Below are 19,841 nucleotides of genomic sequence, written 5' to 3' on the forward strand. Positions count from 1 at the left end.
ACTTGTAAATGCTTATCACGAGGAGGACAAGAAATATAGGCTTTCAATACAAGATTTGCTAGATGAGTGTAAAACTTTCTATTTTTCTGGGCAAGAAACAGTCAACTCCTTGCTTGCATGGGCAACCCTGCTTTTAGCAATACACACTGATTGGCAAGATAAAGTAAGATCAGAGGTGATTGAGGTCTTTGATAATCAAAACCCAGATTCTGAAGGGCTGGCCAAATTAAAAACCGTAAGCAAACTATACAAATTCAATAGCTTGAAAACTAACACTGACCATTTATATTGCCTTTTGGATTTTTTTTCTCCAACAGATTACCATGATTATTAATAAAACTTTACGGCTCTATCCTCCTATAAGTGCCGTGATAAGAAAAGTAGGAAGAGAAGTCTGATTGGGAACACTTTTCCTGCCTACTCATTCAGAGGTTGACATGCGAATCATAGCACTTTACCATGATCTTGACTTATGGGGAGGTGATGTTGATCTTTTCAAACCAGAGAGGTTTGCTGAAGGGATAGCTGAAGCTACTAAGTACAATGCAGTTGCATTTAAGCCTTTCGGATTGGGACCTCGATCTTGCATAGGCATGAGCTTTACAATCATTCAAGCGAAAATTGCACTTCCCATGATTCTGCAACGCTACACTATCAACCTCTCCCCTAGCTTTGTTCATGCACCTTTACAACGTCTTACACTCAAGCCACAATATGGGATTCAGTTGTTTCATTCACTACATTATGATGCTTAAAATTCTAGGCCGTTGGTCTCCAATATAGTAATATATAATAAAATGTGGATAATATTGTATTTTGTAACCATATGATGATATATGGTATTAGGATTTCATGTTTTGGTGACAAGATTATATGTTTTTTTTGTTGATTTTGTTGAAGGTTAAAAAGGTATTACAGCAAATGTCGCCACCACAGGAGCAGGCCCTACAGTCCTGTAAATAACATAATCGACAACAAAATAGTCCACCAAAGAAAAATCAATTCAAACTACCCCAAAAAGCTGAACAGCAGCAGCAAATCAAGTTAGCTCCCTGAACATCATACAGCAACAAGAATATCACAACCCAGTCATATACACGCCATGAAGACATTAGGCTCTACATTTTGCTAAAGTATCAGCAAAGCAGCTAGATTATCTATACACATTATGTTGAGTATGACTCCTATTTCAGTCAAATTGAGAAATAATCTTTCAGTTAAACTTTGTTTATTTGTTTCAATCAAACTCTGATTAGTCTAGATTATTTTATTATTTAACCTATGAATTTAGCCTATAAATAGACTCTTTTACAACCTTAGAAAATACACCCATCAGATATTAGAACTCATAACACATTTAGAGAATTTTGTGTTTACGTTTTGAGGGTTCTTTATTTTTGAGTTTTTGGGTTTTAGTTTTTATCTTCATCTTTTGTACTCTTTGTTTCTTTTGCCATTATAGTAAAATTATTTTTTCCCGTGATTTTTTATCATCTTTGGAAGATTTTTTTCACGTTAAATTTGCGTGTTCAATTTCTCAATTTCTTCTGCTATTTTTACTTATTCCTTACTTAATTGGGTCAATACCAACAAGTGGTATCATAGCTAGTTTAATTTTTATAGATCATCCCATTCAGAGATTACAGCAACAAGGTTTGAAATTAAGAAGTTCGATGGTGAGACAAATTTCAATATGTGGCAAGTTCGGATGATGGCAATTCTAGTTCAAGCCGGCTTGAAAATGGTTGTTACCGGGAAAAAGCCTAAGAATCTAAATCAAACAGAATAAGAAGAGTTTGATGAAAAGGTCTTGTCTACAATCTAATTGTGCCTCACGAATGCGGTATTACAGGAAGTATTGATGGAGAAGACCTCATCCGCATTGTGGAAAAGGTTAGAAACTCTTTATGCAACTAAGTCTCTGGCTAATCGTTTAGTGTTGAAAGAAAATCTATTTACTTTTCGCATGAATGAAGGTGAGCTTCTTAGAGATCACATCAATCAATTCATTACTCTTTTAAATGATTTAAAGAACGTTGAGGTTCATATTGACGATGAAGATCAAGTTATGCTATTATTGTGCTCTTCACCCTATTCATACAAGTTTTTCAAGGAGACCCTGATTTATGGCAGAGACAAACTCTCATTTGAATATGTGAAGGGTCATTTGTTGAGTAGAGACAAACTCAACAATGAGTTTGGTTTGGATAGCAAGACAGATAAGCAAGCTTCCATTTTGGTAGCATCAAAAAAATGAGACAAAAGGTGTCGCTATTGTAAAAAGTTAGGTCACATCAAAGCAGGTTGTTATAAACGGCGAAATAAAAAAGCTACTAAGAGTAACGAGAAAGATGTAGCTGGTGCTAATTTGGCCGATGAAAGCGGTGATAATTTCTTGTTAGTGTCAACAAGCGATAAATCTAAGCTCACGCCCGAGTGGATCCTAGATTCGGGATGTTCTTTCCACATGTGTCATAATAGAGAATGGTTCTCCACATATAGTTCGGTTGAAGGTGGAGTTGTGCACATGGGAAACGATTCATCTAGTAAGGTAATTGGTATTAGTACTATTAAAGTTAGGATACACGATGGGACGATTAGAACACTCTCAAATGTCAAGTATGTACCTGATTTACGAAAAATTTTCATCTCCTTGAGTATTTTAGACTTGACAGGATGCAAAATCAATATCGAGTCGAACGAAATTAAAGTATCTCGTAGAGCTCTTGTTTTGTTAAAAGGTAAAAAAACCCGAAGTCTTTATATTCTGAAAGGTTCTACAGTGACCGGTTAAATCAGACGTCCCTCGTCCGTTACGAAGTCAAAGTTAACTCATTTGGAGTGGAGGAAACTTGGTCATCGGAGGGAAAAAGGTATAACCGTTTTGTTGAAGAGATGTTCTCTTTTGGATGCAGGTTTTGAAAAGTTAGGGCACTGTGTTCGTGAAAATCAGACTCGGGTTAGTTTTAATTTGGCAGTGTACAAGTCGAAGGCTAGAAGGCTTCAAGTTTCTAAGCTCAGATTCGACTAAATTAATTCCCTGCATAGGTCAATATAGGCCCGTGGTGGGCTTTGACAAAGATGGCATTGTGAAAATATGGGTCAAGGTGGAGATTTGTTGAGTATGACTCCTATTTTAGTCAAATTTGAGAAATAATCTTTCAGTTAAACTCTATTTATTTGTTTCAATCAAACTCTGATTAGTCTAGATTATTTTATTATTTGACCTATGAATTTAGCATATAAATAGACTCTTTTACAACCTTCGAAAATATACCTATTAGATATTAGAACTCCTAATACATTTAGAGAATTTTGTGTTTACGTTTTGAGGGTTCTTTATTTTCGAGTTTTCGGGATTTAGTTTTTATCTCCATCTTTTGTACTCTTCGTTTCTTTTTCCATTATAGTAAAATTATCTTTGCCCGTGGTTTTTTATCCTCTTTGGAGGAGTTTTTTCACGTTAAATTTGTATGTTCAATTTCTCAATTTCTTCTGCTATTTTTACTTGTTCCTTACTTAATCGAGTTGATCTCTAACACATTAGATTCTCTATACACATTCACAACGGAGACATTGTGGGATCTCATTACACTGCTTGGAATATGACCCATCTAGCGTTTGAGAAATAGTGAAGATGTCAAGTCCAGGAGCTCTGAACAATGCCTCAGCCGGTGGATCCTATAATTAGGTGTCTTTCTTCCATTACCACTCACTCCTGGAGCTTGCCATTACATTGCTTGTTTTCATTTTTAATTTTGTAATATAATATATTCAAAAATATGAATGGTCAACATTAAAATTTATTGCTATTACCATTGCTAAAATTTTATTTTAACAAAAAAATTCGTTGCGAGTTCATCGTGTATACCTCCTTTGTATAAAATATGCACAACGGTTTTGGAAATTGAAAAGTCGTTTTTAATTATATATATTGCAACAACTTTTTTCGTTTTAAAATATAATTTTTTTTTGTAATGATATAATTTGTTTATCTAAAACTATTTTTAGTTATAATAAAATTTGTTACAATATCTTTAACACAGTGATAATATTTACAAATACTATCACGTAAAAATAGTATATTGGTTGTAAAATAAAATTTGCAACAATGTAAAATTAAATTGCTACGTTTTTTACGTAACAATAATAATATTGATTACCAAATATTAATTTGTAAGAATATTTTATTTGGTTGTGTATTATATTGTGCACTGATTATATTTCATTGTCAAAAAAATATTTTAACAACCATTAAACGTGGTTGTCAAATCATTTACGTAACAATAATACTATTGGTTGCTAAATATTATTCTGCAACGATGTTGTAATCACTAAATTTTGTCCGGCTCGATATTCGTGATTTTTTTAAAAAAATTCAAAAAAATATAAAAATAAAAAATTGCATTTTGACCCCTAAATTTTCCTAAAATTATATTTTAAGCCCTAAAATTTTTTAAAATTACATTTTGACCCATCAAATTTTTGAAATTACATTTTGACCCCTAAATGTTCTTGAAATTATGTTTTGGCCCCATAAGTTTTGCTACATTTACAATCTGGTCCTTCTGGCAGCCAAACGCGATTTTCGCACCTAATCCCTACGATTTTCAGCCACCGGCCAAGGGTATGGCCTCCCTTCTCCCTAGCAACCTGCCACCTGCAAAAAGAAGCAAATAAATCCCTATAAAATGGGTTTAAAACCCCAAAATCGGAACACCCCACGAATCAAAAAAAAAGAAAGTTTCAAAAAAAAAATTCAGCAGCAAAAAGAAAGAGGAGAAAGAGGAAGAGGAAAGAAAGGAAGAGAGGGGAGGAGCGACGGCGGTGCAGCGGCGGCGTGAAGGAGGCAGCGGCGCAACTAGGGTTTGAAGAAGAAGAAGAAGAAGAAGAAGAAGGAGAAAGAAGAAAAAAAAAGAAAAAAGAGAAAAAATAAAATTATTTTAAAATAGTCGGGTCGACCAGACCAGACCCGACCCGCAACCCAAAACCAACAGCCCAATCAAAAAAAAAAAGAAATTAAGCAAAAAAAAAAGCAAAAAGCAGAAAAAAAAAGGCCACAACAAGCTAGCCCAAAGAAGCAGCCTAGTAGCGCAGGCCTACCTGCAGACCCAGTCCAGCAGTGCGGCCCAGTGCAGCAGCAGGCCCAGCAGGCCCTCAGGCCCAGCGCAAACAGTCCAGCCCAGTCCAGAAAAAAAAGAAAAAAAAAAGAAAAGAGAAGAAAAGAAAAAAAAAGGAAAAAGAAGGGAAAAAAAGGGAAAAAAAGGAAAAAAGAAAAAAAAGGGGGCCCAAGTTGTGTAACGTGTTCGACCAGACTCGTATTTTTGGACATTTTTTGGTAATTTCGTTTATTTCACTTTTAATTTAATGCATGTATTTTTATGCCATTTCGTTTTAATATTATTGGTATTTTTATGCATTTTTATATTTTTGTATTTATGTTTTTAATTTAATTTATTGTAATTTTATTTTAAATAATTTTAATAAATAAAGCAGCGAATCGATTTAACATTAAATCGTGGATTTCATCGCTATGTTGGGTGAATATCACTGGTTTGCATTAATACGATACGCCCTTTTAAAAATCGAAAATATTCAAAAAATTTCGTGTTTTCAAAAAAAATTCTTGTGTTTCAAAATTTTCGTATCTTCAAAAAAAATTTCTAGTGCCTTAAAAAAATATTCGCGGTTTCAAAAAAAAAATAAGGCAACGAATCAGTTTGAAACTGATTCGTTGATTTCATTGTTATGTTGAGTGAATATCACCGGTTCGTGTTAAATACGATACGTGCTTAATAAAAAATAGGAAAATTTGTGTAAAAAATCCTCGTATTTTCAAAAATTCCAGTGTTTCAAAAATTTTCGTGTTTTTAGAATTCCAGTGATTCAAACATTTTTCGTGTTTTCTAAAAATTTCTGCATTTCAAAAAAATTTTTGTGTTTACAAAAATTTTCATATTTTCAAAAATTTTCGTGTTTTCAACAATTCTCGTGTTTCACAAATTTTCGTGTTTTAAAAAAAATTGTGTTTTAAAAAAATTTTCTTGTGTTTTAAAAATTGTCGCGTTTCAAAAATCTTCGTGTTTTCAAAAATTTTCGGGTTTTGAAAAATTCTCGTGATTCAAAAACTTTCGTGTTTTTTTTTTAAATCGTGTTTCAAAATTCTCGTGTTTTTTAAAAAAATTCTCATGTTTCAATCGGATCACAAATATTAAATTGAATTCGTATTTTTTGAAAATTAAGACAACATGCGTTTAACGAGATACCAATCTTGGGCGTCGCAAGGGTGCTAATACCTTCCTCGCGCATAACCGACTCCCGAACTCTAATTTTCTTTGGATTTTCGCGTAGACCTAAAATTACCTCCTTTTTTAGAAAATTTTAAAAAATTTTAAATTTTTCTTCTAAAAAGAGAATTTATTAGGTGTCCGATCACACCTTAGAAAAAAGATCGGTGGCGACTCCTTTTTCAAATAAAATCGAGATTCGATTTTCAAGTTTTCAATAATTACTTCGACTAGTGCCCATTGCCAAATTTTTAGGTCGCTACAGCTGGCGACTCCGCTGGGGACCTTTTTTTTTAGAGTCGAGTCTGATATTAAACGCGTGTTGTCAAAATTTTTAAATTTTCTTGTTCAAATTAATTTTTAATCATGATCCTTGAATTTTATTTTTGAAAAGTCATGCATCTGCATTCGGTTTTTAAATTAATATTTTTCTAACTTGTTTTATTTTTCTGTTTTGTTTCAGCTCTAAGTTTTACGTATTTTGGTTTGTTTTTTTTAGTAAAAATAAAAAAATAAAAAAAAGGTTTGTGAGTTTCTCCCCACACACCGTGCACTTACATTCTTGCATAACATAAGCTCTCTACCCGGGCTCTATCATTTTAAGTGGAAGTAAACGCTACGCCTTCGTGAGTTAACTCGTCCCTCCGCACAGGCTAGTGAATTACTTTCGGGTTATATATGACTTATGCTTTCGTGAGTTAACTTGTCCCTCCGCATAGACATAAGTAAATGTAATCCCTCGAATTGAGCTCGCAAGCCCATGACGGGTGATAACCGAGGCTCCGTACTAGCCTTAGTAGGTGACAGTATAGACAATTTGAGTATTTTTTTAGAATCAAAACCACATATAGTGAACTATATGAGCCACCCGATTAGAGCCATGTCGAGCCTCTGTCCGTTAGATAATTACCAAATAAGTACATGGGAGAAATGCCTCTTACCTTGTATTTCTTTTACATTTACACTTTTTGCAAGGGAATCAAGTCTGTTTAATAAATTTGATCGAGTAGATTGATGAGCATGTGGGGTAAGTTTATTTTTGTAAAGCATGATAGGGTAAAAAACCAAAAAAAATGTAGGTCGGTTTGTTAGATTTTCCATAGTTTTTCTTTGTTTATATTTGTCGTGATTGCTAACTAAGTTTATTTGTCTTAATTTTATTTTTCATCATGCATCATAGGCATCTCATTAGGAATGTGTTGATTAGAGACTAGTTGCCAAAAATGAGTTTCTGATGGAGAAGTCAATTACGCAAGTAATCGAGAAAAAATGCCGTAGTCAGAGACTAGTCATTGAGGACCCAGAAAGCAAAAGGGACAATTTAAAGGACAGATATATCTCTGATCTTTCCGGGAAGGCGACTTCGAATGCTCGTCAGAATAACCCCGAAGATTTGACTAGGATCTGGAAATAATGAGACTCAGGGGCATCTTCATTGGCAAAATATTTTGTAATGGACTCTTTTGATAAATGAAACGCCAAAATATGGGGCTATCTTAAAATCAACACCATTTTTGCATATTTACACATGACTAGCATCCATTGGTCATTCATTCATTCATTCATTCATTACATGTACATATCACCATTGCCATTCACTGAGGCTAAAACAGTGTAATTCACAGTTGCGACACAAGTCTGGAATCACGTCATCCTTACAGGACACGTCTAAGAACTAGAACTATGGATGCTGAACTTAATGAAAGAATCGAAAGGATGGAAAGGGTTCAAAAAGAGTTACAAGAGCAATTGGCCAAGTTACAACAAGAGGCAAGAGATATGATGGTGAGATCTCGAGAAGAATCACTCGAGCAAAGAGATCAAATGGCTTAAATTATGGAAATGATAACAGCTTTGGTTAAAGGAAAGGGACCCGTGCAAAGCCCTGACATCATGGAGCCTCAGTCAAGAGCTAATAATGATCAAGATTCGTTTTACCCCCTAGGATTCATCCACCTCACGCTCATGCAATGCAAAAAGGATATCCTCAAAGGGAATCTACAGTCCTAGAACAACGTCCTGTACCACCTGCTCATCTAGGGCAAGGTATATTTGTATCGAACCCTGAGGCTAATCCAGTAGATCCAATTGTTCCAAATCTGGACGATCCGGTGGAAATAGCAAAGTTGAAAGCTAATGATTATGACGCTCAAGATAGGTATAAAATCTTAGAAGAAAGGCTCAACGCAATAGAAGGTACTGAAGTCTTTTCTGCCTTGAGTGCTAAAGAACTCAGTTTGGTGCCTAATCTGGTTCTACCCCCGAAATTCAAGGTTCCAGAGTTTGAAAAATATGATGGAACGAGATGTTCAAAGGCACATCTTATCATGTTTTGTCGAAAGATGACTGGCTATGTGAATGAGGACAAATTACTGATACACTGTTTTCAGGACAGTTTAGTTGGATCGGCTCTTCGGTGGTATAATCAGCTTAGTAGAGAAAAAATCCAATCATGGAAGGACTTAGCATCGGTGTTTTGCGAGCAATACAAGCATGTATCAGATATGGTACTCGATCGACTAACCTTGCAGATGATGGAAAAAGCCAACGGAGACTTTTAAACAATATGCGCAAAGATGGAGGGATGTTTCAGCTCAAGTGGAACCCCCGTTGACTAAAACGGAGATAACAGTCCTCTTCATCAATACTCTAAAGGCACCGTTTTATGATAAGTTAGTAGGAAGCGCCTTGAAATACTTTGCAGATATTGTAATATCTGGGGAGCTTATAGAGAATGCCATTAAGAGCGGGAGGATGTAAGACCTTGAAAGTTCAAAAAGGGCAGTACCCGCGAGGAAAAAGGAGGCAGAAACCCATATGGTCGGAAATGTAAGCCACCATACTTCCAACCCTTACTCATCTCAACCACGACCTCATTACCGCCCGCCTTCAAACTTCTACTTTCCTCATCAAGGTCATTACTATCCAACACCTTCTCCTTATCCTGTATATGCCATGAATAATCAAAGACCGTTCGCTATGTTTCCACCAAACACCATCCCCACACAAAGCCAACCCAAAAATGAACAAAGGCTAGCAAGACCTAATTCTGAAAGACCTCAGCTTACACCAATTCCTATGTCATATGGAGAATTATACCCGAAGCTATTGGAGAAGCAATTGATATCCCCACATTACATGGCACCCCTGAAGCCCCCATATCCGAAATGGTATGATCCTAACACTAGTTGCATGTATCACACTGGAAATCAAGGGCATTCTACAGAAAACTGCATTGCCTTTAAAAGAAGGGTTCAAGATCTCATCGATGCTAGCATTCTGCAATTTGATGGCATTAGTAATCCTCTTCCTAACCATGCTGATGTGAATGTGGTAACAAATGAAGATGAGGGGCAAGATAATCCAAGAAGTGCTTTGATTGAAAAAGGTCTTCAGAACATCAGCATAAATGTTGTTGACAGCGGGGGTGATGCAATTGAGGATGTTTCAATGATACGCCACTGTCCTCCAGGATATGTTTTGAACAACTGGACTGCTGTGGACCTCCTTGTAGTTTCTAAGTCTTCTCCAGAGTAATGCCCAATGTTAATTCTCCATTATTTTGTGTGTTCCTAAATAATAGGATTCCTTTTGTAAGAGCTTATGTTTGCTCTTTATCATTTCAATGAACATTAATGAAGATACATTTTGTCATGGTCTTTTCATTTCAATTAGCGTCGCAATTATTCCCGCTTCTCATAGCTTTTTCCTACACATATATCATATCATTCCATAATATTGTGTATGTTGATTCCAATACTTTGATGCTCCTCTATAGTTTTATTTCCCATTCACCTTTCAGGTGCTCAGATATCCATGGTATGAACAATCCCATTATAAGTCCTAAAATTGATTTCGAGAAGGCTCTTTGTTTAGGAGAATTTGAAGCCGATGAAGATGCTGAAGGTTTTGTCTCGTCTCATGACTTACTGAGAATGGTAAAACAAGAAGAGAAACAGATTCTAACCCATCAAGAATCTATTAAGACAATGAACTTAAGGAGTGAAGACAAGAAATAAGAAGTGAAGATTGGGACTTCCATTTCAAGGAACACCAAACAAAATTTGATCGCCTTGCTCTATGAGTACAAAGATGTATTTGTCTGGTCGTATCAGGATATGACAGGGTTGAATGAGGATGTGGTGGTCCACAGGCTTCCATTAAAACCAGAATGCAAGCCCGTTCAGCAGAAATTGAGAAGGATGAGACCTAAAATGCTGTTAAAGATAAAAGAAGAGGTTAAGAAACAATATGATGTTGGCTTTTTACATGTCTCTAAATATCCGGAATGGGTAGCTAACATAGTCCCGGTACCGAAGAAAGATAGAAAAGTACGAATGTGCGTAGATTATCGTGATTTGAATCGAGCAAGCCCTAAGAAAAACTTTCCTTTGCCACACATCGATACGTTGGTAGATAACACAACAAAGCATTCATTGTTTTCTTTCATGGATGGTTTCTCGGGTTATAATCAGATTAAGATGGCTCCCGAAGATATGGAGAAAACTACATTTGTTACAATGTGGGGAACGTTCTGCTATAAAGTGATACCGTTCGGATTGAAGAATGCTGGGGCAACATATCAAAGAGCCATGGTGATGCTGTTCCATGACATGATGCATAAAAAAATAGAAGTTTATGTCGATGATATGATTGTCAAATCCCGGGGAGAAGAAGAGCATGTTGGGAACCTCAGGAAGCTGTTCGAAAGATTAAAAAAATTTCAATTGAAGCTTAATCCAGCCAAGTGTACATTCGGGGCTACCTCGGGAAAATTGCTAGGTTTTATTGTCAGCGAGAGAGGTATTGAAGTTGATCTAGACAAGATAAAGGTCATACAAGAACTGCCACCTCCGCGTGCACAAAAAGAAGTCAGAGGATTTTTAGGAAGGTTGAACTACATTGCTCGATTCATTTCTCAACTTACCAACCAACGTGATCCAATTTTTCGACTCATTCGAAAACATAATCCAGAAGAGTAGAATGAGAAGTGCCAAATGGCCTTCGACAAGATAAAATAATATCTGTCTAATCCTCCGGTGCTAGTATCGTCGACCTTTGGAAAACCCTTAATATTGTACCTGACCGTGTTTGAAAACTCAATGGGTTGCGTACTGGGGCAGCATGATGAGTCAGGGAAAAAAGAAAAAGCGATTTACTACCTTAGCAAAAAGTTCACAGAATATGAGGCAAAGTACTCGTCAATTGAAAAATTCTGTTGTGCATTGGTATGGGTAGTTCGAAAGCTCAAACAATACATGTTGTATCATACAACATGGTTAATTTCAAAGCTAGATCCATTAAAGTACTTGATGGAATCACCCGCACTCTCAGGGAGAACGGCACGATGGCAGATCCTATTATCTGAATATGACATTGTGCATGTGAGCCAAAAGTCGAAAAAGGGAAGCGTGATAGCTGACTTCTTGGCAAGTCGAGCAATGGAGGAATATGAGCCGCTGAGATTTAATTTTCCAGATGAAGACTTGATGGGTATTTCCGAAGGTGAATCATTAAAAGATCAATCATGGAATATGAGTTTTGATGGTGCATCGAACGCGTTGGGGCACGGGATAGGAGCAGTCTTAGTGTCACTAGAAGGAAACCATTACCCGCTCACTGCCAGATTGAATTTCTTCTGTACTAATAACATAGCAGAATATGAAGTTGCATCATGGGACTTCGTGCAGCTATTGAATGGAAAATAGAAATCTTAGAGGTGTATGGGGACTTAGCGTTAGTGATTTATCAAATTCGCGGAGATTGGAAAGTGAGAGATTCAAAATTAGTCAAGTATCGCGATTTCATGGCGAAATTGGTCAAAGAATTCAAAGAAGTGACTTTTCAATACTTCCCACGAGAGGAAAACCAATTGGCTGACGCCTTGGCCACCTTGGCTTCAATATTCAAAGAAAATAGAGAAACAGAAATAATGCCTCTCCAAATGAGCATATATGAGGCCCCCGTACATTGTTTTAGCATTGAAAAGGAATCAGATGGACGACCATGGTTTCATGACATATTGGAGTACATTAAGAATCAAAGGTATCCCGAGCAAGCAAACGAGAATGACAAAAGAACAATCAGAAGAATGGCGGCTGGTTTTGTTCTTGATGGGGATATCCTATACAAAAGAGGAAAGGATCAAATGCTCCTGAGATGCGTGGACAATGTTGAAGCTAGAAGAATACTTGAAGATGTCCACAAAGGAATTTGTGGAACGCATGCCAATGGGTTTACTATGGCTAGGCAGATTATGAGACTTGATTATTTTTGGTTGACGGTGGAAAGGGATTGCATTAGCTACGCACGAAAATGCTACAAGTGTCAAATATAAGGCGATAAAATTCATGCAGCTCCCTCACCTCTTCATGTCATGACTTCGCCGTGGCCTTTTTCTATGTGGGGCATGGATGTCATAGGGCCAATCTCCCCGAAGGCCTCCAATGGGCATCGATTCATTTTTGTGGTTATAGATTACTTTACAAAATGGGTAGAAGCCGTTTCATTTGCTAATGTGACGAAGACCGCAGTCTGCAGGTTCCTTAAAAAGGAGATCATATATCGATATTGTTTGCCTGAGAGGATCATTTTAGATAATGCTTTGAATTTGAACAACAAAATGATAAAAGAAGTGTGTGAGCAATTCCAGATAAAGCATCATAATTCCTCATCTTATCGCCCGAAAATGAACAGAGCTGCCGAAGCGGCCAACAAAAACATTAAGAGGATTATCGGGAAGATGACTGAGACATATAAAGATTGGCACGATAAGCTACCATTTGTTTTGTACGTACACCGCACCTCTATACGGACATCTACAGGAGCAACTCCATTCTCTTTGGTGTACGGAATGGAAGCTGTTTTGCCCATCTAAGTAGAAATCCCATCCCTAGTGTCTTGATGGAGATGAAGTTAGAAGAATCAGAGTGGGTTCGAGCTCGATATGACCAGCTAAACCTTATTGAAGGGAAACGCTTGAAGGCAATTTGTCATTGACAAATGTACCAGAAGAGAATGATCACAGCCCATGATAAAAAGGCGCGGCCAAGAGAATTTCATGAAGGGGAACTCGTACTAAGAAAGATCCTGCCGATACAAAAAGACTTTCGAGGAAAATGGTCACCAAATTGGGAAGAGCCATATGTTGTAAAAAAGGCATTCTCGGGAGGGGCTCTAATTCTCACTGAGATGAATGGGAAAGAATTACCTAATCTAGTGAACTCAAATGCTGTGAAGAAGTATTATGCCTAAACACACACAACAAAAAACAAAAAAAACAAAAAAAAAGAAAAAATTAAGATGAAAACCCGAAAGGGCGTCCTAATGAAATGGGCTCGAACTTAAGGAGCAAGACGACTTGAATAGGAAGTCGAATGGCGAGATTACAATATTTGAAGCATTCTCAGAAGATCGAAATCTTCTACACAGGAAGCCATGCTCGAAAAGATCCTTGACGAAGAAACGTGGAGAAGTTCATATGTTGGATATTTAGAGTATTTGTGGCCATTGAATTTGTTTTCCTTTCTTTATGATGCTTTCTTTATTTGAATTACTCTTTGTTAATTTTCTTTGTTTGTTGTTTTTGAAAAGAATATGAATGTGAGGTATTTCTTTCATGCCTACTGTGTCATTTTTCATGCATCTCGTGTTTGATTCATTTAAATGATAAATAGTAAGATGACATACTCTAAACAAAAGGAATGTTGAGCATTACCTGGATGAGAATTTGATAAATACAAGGACTCTGAAGCAAGAACAAAGTTCAACAAGGGGGCAGGAAGGTGGTATACGAATATGTGGATAACTCACAGAACTTGAGGATGAGTACAAAACTGGAGAGAAAAGTCAAGAATTGAGGAAATAAAATCGGACCCTCACGAAAATCAAAAGTGGGGCACGTGACAAACAGCCTATGGTGCATGGCATTATCATGTAGACACAAAAGCATTTAGGACAAACACGTGCATATCATAATAACATCATACATGACATATACAAGTATACCAGTAGAGCAAGGAATATTGGGAGAAAGCTGCACAGAATCAATGAAGAAGAAGGTTTTTAGTTTCACCTGATGTTTTTTAAAAAACCCTGTTTCTTTCAATAAATATTTTTCAATTTCTATTTTTTTTTTTCAAAAATCAACTCATATTGCGAAAGGTAAGTTGAGCCTCGGACTCACGCCGATGTATTTCTTTTAAATTTCTGTTTTTCAAAAATTAACTCATATTGCAAGAGGTGAGTTGAGCCTCGAGCCACACGCCGAGGTATTTTTTTTAAATTTCTGTTTTTTCAAAAAATCAACTCATACTGCGAGAGGTGAGTTGAGCCTTGGGTCACATGCCGAGATATTTCTTTTAAATTTCTGTTTTTCAAAAAAATCAACTCATAATACGAGATGTGAGTTGAGCCTCGGGTCACGCTGAGGTATTTTAAATTTCTATTTTTTAAAAAATAAACTCATATTGCGAGAGGTGAGTTGAGCCTCGGGACACACGCCGAGATATTTTTTTTAATTTCTGTTTTTCAAAAAAATCAACTCATAATACGAGAAGTGAGTTGAGCCTCGGGTCATGCTGAGGTATTTTCAATTTCTGTTTTTTTTAAAAATTAACTCATATTGCGAGAGGTGAGTTGAGCCTCGGGTCACACGCCGAGGTATTTCTTTTAAATTTCTGTTTTTCAAAAATCAACTCATATTACGAGAGGTGAGTTGAGCCTCGGGCCACACGCCGAGGTATTTTTTTTAAATTTCTGTTTTTTTCAAAAATCAACTCATATTGCGAAAGGTGAGTTGAGCCTCGGGTCACATACCGAGGTATCTTTTAAATTTCTGTTTTTCAGAAATAAACTCATAATGCTAGAGGTGAGTTGAGCCTCGGGCCACACGCCGAGATACTTTCAATTTCTGTTTTTCAAATAAAAAGAAAATTTTTGGATAGTCGAACAAAATTCAGTGCTTTTAAGTCTTTGCTCTATCCTTTTTTCACAGCGATGAGCAAAGAGGGGCAGCTGTAATCACTGAATTTTGTCCGGCTCGATATTCGTGCTTTTTAAAAAAATTCAAAAAAATACAAAAAATAAAAAAATACATTTTGACCTTTAAATTTTCCTAAAATTATATTTTAAGCCCTAAAATTTTTTGAAATTACATTTTGACCCATCAACTTTTTGAAATTACATTTGACCCCTAAATTTTCTCAAAATTATGTTTTGGCCCCATAAGTTTTGTTACAATTGCAATCTGGTCCTTTTGGTAGCCAAATGCGATTTTCGCACCTAATCCCCGCGATTTCCGGCCTCCCTTCTCCCTAGCAACCTGCCACCTGCAAAAAGAAGCAAATAAATCACTATAAAATGGGCTTAAAACCCCAAAATAGGAACCCCCCACGAATAAAAAAAAAGAGAAAGTTTCAAAAAAAATTCAGCAGCAAAAAGAAAGAGGAGAAAGAGGAAGAGGAAAGAAAGGAAGAGAGGGGATGAGCGACGGTGGTGCAGCAGCAGCGTGAAGGAGGCGGTGGCACAACTAGGGTTTGAAGAAGAAGAAGAAGAAGAAGAAGAAGAAGAAGAAGAAGGAGAAAGAAGAAGGAGAAAGAAGAAAAAAGAAAAAAGAAGAAAAAAGAGAAAAAATAAAATTATTTTAAAATAGTCGGGTCGACCCGACCCGACCCGATCCGCAACCCAAACCCAACAGCCCAATAAAAAAAAGAAATTAAGCAAAAAAAAAGCAACACAAAAAAAACCCAAAATAGCCCAAACTAAAAGAGAAGGCCCAAAGCAGAAAAAAAGGCCACAACAGGCCAGCCCAAAGAAGTAGCCCAGTAGCGCAGGCCTACCTGCAGACCCAGTCCAGCAGCGCGGCCCAGTGCAGCAAAATTCGTGTTTTCAAAATTCCAGTGATTCAAAAAATTTTCGTGTTTTCTAAAAATTTCTGTGTTTCAAAAAAATTTTCGTGTTTACAAAAATTTTCATATTTTCAAAAATTTTCGTGTTTTCAACAATTCTCTTGTTTCACAATTTTTCGTGTTTTAAAAAAATTTTGTGTTTTAAAAAAAAATTCTTGTGTTTCAAAAATTATCGTGTTTTAAAAATCTTCGTGTTTTCAAAAATTTTCGGGTTTTCAAAAATTCTCGTGATTCAAAAACTTTCGTGTTTTTTTAAAAAAATCGTGTTTCAAAATTCTCGTGTTTTTTTTAAAAAAATTCTCATGCTTCAATCGGATCACGAGTAAATATTAAATTGAATTCGTATTTTTTGAAAATTAAGACAACATGCATTTAACGAGATACCAATTTTGGGCGTCGCGAGGGTGCTAATACCTTCCTCGCGCGTAACCGACCCCCGAACTCTAATTTTCTCTAGATTTTCACGTAGACCTAAAATTACCTCTTTTTTAGAAAAATTTAAAAATAAATTTTTCTTCTAAAAAGAGAATTTATTAGGTGTCCGATCACAGCTAGGAAAAAAAATCGGTGGCGACTCCTTTTTCAAATAAAATCGAGATTCGATTTTTAAGTTTTCAATAATTACTTCGACTAGTGCCCATCGCCAAATTTTTAGGTCGCTACAGATGTTTTAATTGGTTGTGTACTAATTGCGCAACAATATAAAAATTTATTTAAACAACCATAAAATGTTGTTGCCAAATACTTTACCTAACAACAACAATAATAATATAGTTGTTAATGCTTTTACATAACAATTTTTACTTAGTTATGAAATATTAATTTACAATGACATAATATTTGGTCACGTCTTATATTACATGATATTTAAATATTATGCAAAGTTAATTTTAACAACCATAATATTTGGTTGCAAAATTTTTATATGTAACCATATTATTATGTTCGTTGAAATTTATTTTGCACCAAAATGTTATCTAATCGATAATAAAAAGAAGTAATTACAAATATTAAAGAAACTAGTTATTTGTTTAAAAACAATATTATCAAAATTTTAAGCTCGTTTGTTAGAGTCTGGCTTGAGAAGTGGGTCTAAAATTTTTCTCAAGCCCAGCCCAGATAAAAATGCTAAACTCGGTCTGACCAGGTCATATTAATTTTTTTATATAATTTTTTTAAAAATATAATACATAAAAATACTAAAAATATTAAAATAAATATTTCCCAACAAATTGAAAATAAATTAAAAAACAATATGTATAGTTAAATAATACTAAGATAAGGTGCAACTTAACAAGCAAATGCCTCTAAAATAACAACAAAATTAACAAAACAACAGTTATACAATATCCAAAATAGTAACAACATAATAGTGAAATGGTAGCAAAATAGTGAAAAAACAATAAGAAAATAGCATCAAAACAGTAAAAAAAAGAGAGAAAACAACAAATTTTTTTTTGCATATTTAGGTCGGGCCGGGCTTAAGCAAAAAAAGCCTTAGCTGAAGCTTGGCCTGTTTTCTAAATGGGCATTATTTTTTTGTTCAAACATATTTTTCGAGTCTAATTTTTACCCAAACCCTTCCATTTTTCGAGCGAGCCATCCGGCCCGACTCATAGACAAGACTAATTTAATTGCAATTAAAATAAAATAAAAATTAACAAAATTAAATAGATATATATAATAATCTAATAAAAATAATTTTGAAACTAAAATTGAAATAACCCATAAAATTTAAAGTCTAAAAACAAAAAATTTATATGTACTGTATGGTAATAAAAACATTATTAAAGTTTAGATATATTCTCCCTTTTCACTTTTAACAATTTTTTCAGGTGAATTGTAGTGGAGAAGGTAAAACACATTTCAATAAAAAAAATCACATTACTTTCCATTAATTTTTAATCCATTCGGGTGATTAATTAAAATCTTTTTACAAAATTCATTTTAATTCAAAAATTTTAAAAAAATATTCAAATTTTAAATTAAATAATTCGAGTTATTCGTGTTAATGGAGTTATTCGGATTAACTCGAATAAAAAAATTAAAATTTTCAGTTTAACTCGAATATGAATTATACAATTCAAGTTATCTGAAAATCCGAATAAGAAAATATAAAACTACGTTTTTTGATAAATATTTAAAATATCTAAATTTGAAGCCAAAACCATTAAGTTAAAAAATAAAACAGTTTTATTGTTTATGTAGTTATATAATCTTGTATTTCGTCTACTAGTTAAATAATCGTTTATGTAAATGCAACATTGAGTATAAATAATAAGATTTGTTAACTCGAATCGACTTGGCTCGAAATTTTTGACTCGATTCGATTCGAAAAATTTTAAAATTGAGTTTGGTTGCTAAAATAGGATTTGTCAACTCAAGTAACTCGAAATTTTTTTACTCGATCGAATATTCACCCCTATTTCTAAACTATAACAGTTAATGTAAACTCGTTAAGTCATAAAAAAATTCAAGTAAATGTTTTAAACTTGAGTTTTATGAATACAAAAAATAATTTTAAAAGCTATTTTAAATTATAAAATTTATTTGATATAAATTAAAATTGTATACAAAAAATAATTAGATTATTTCATAAAATATAATTTTTTAAAAATTTAAAGGTGGGGAATTTGAAGGATTTAAAAGAGATAAAATAAGAATAATTGAAACAAATTCTACATTAAGATATAAATAGTTATTTATCTAATTTTCATTTTCCACATCTTTTCGTAGAAAAATCCAATCATTAATTTGTTTTTTATTATGAATCATCAAACTCGCTTAAAAAAATAAATTATTAGAAATATTAATTTTCAGTTGATTTAATTTTTTAATTAATTATCAAACAAGCCCTCGGTTAATGTTCTCCAAGTTCAAGTGCCATTTATGTCAAAAAAAAGTTTTAGTAATAGTAACATAAACATCCATTTTATAACAATAAAGTTACAGCCATGAAATTTTTTTTTAAAATCAATTAAACCCTTGAATGTTAAAATTTCAATCAATTAAGCTCTTTGATAGTTAAAGTTAACAGTCAATTGTTATAGTTAAAATTTCAATCAATTAAGGCATGGTGTAACTTTTGTTTACCTCATCCTTTAATCATATGATTGAGAGTTTGATCCCCACTTATGGGAATGGAGCACATTTTATGGTCAGTCATTTATCTATTTGGAGAGCACTCGTAGCAAGGAGATTAACCACCGTTGTTGTTGGTGGATGCCCTAATTATGAAAAATAAAAAATAACAATTACCATTTTTTTGGATTATTTTTGCCATGTGCCATGTTATGATTGTGCCACGTGGTATAAAATTACAAAAATCATATAAAAATTATACAAGAATTATATAAATGAATAAAATTAGAAAAAAATATATAAAAAAATCTATTTTTAAAAGGTTAATAAATTTTATATTTTATTATTTTTAAAAGGATAATAAATTTTTAAAAAGTTTTTTTATTCTTATAATTTTTGAGGACAATTTAAATTTAATTTCAAAATAGGGCATGCCTAATATATTAATAGAACTTTAATTGGTGTCCAAGAGGAATCACGTCACTCCTATTTTTCATCTAGTTTAAAAATGATAATTACTTCATCAGGTATCTAAACGTTTTATATAATTATTCTTCAGTTCGAT

General features: G+C 34.3%; 1 protein-coding gene across 1 annotated transcript; it reads left to right on the plus strand.

Moving 5' to 3' along the window:
• The first annotated feature begins 437 nt into the window (after positions 1-437).
• LOC121225472 (cytochrome P450 CYP749A22-like) lies at positions 438-755 on the plus strand. Its single transcript, XM_041109789.1, has one exon. The coding sequence runs from the start codon at positions 438-440 to the stop codon at positions 753-755; it is 318 nt and encodes a 105-aa protein (XP_040965723.1).
• Positions 756-19,841: the final 19,086 nt, after the last annotated feature.

This window comes from Gossypium hirsutum, chromosome D13, assembly GCF_007990345.1.
Source record: "Gossypium hirsutum isolate 1008001.06 chromosome D13, Gossypium_hirsutum_v2.1, whole genome shotgun sequence".
In the NCBI taxonomy this organism is placed as follows: domain Eukaryota; kingdom Viridiplantae; phylum Streptophyta; class Magnoliopsida; order Malvales; family Malvaceae; genus Gossypium; species Gossypium hirsutum.

Coding starts and splice junctions, on each gene's coding strand:
- LOC121225472 (XM_041109789.1), top strand. CDS start 438: ATGCGAATCATAGCACTTTACCATGATCTTGACTTATGGGGAGGTGAT.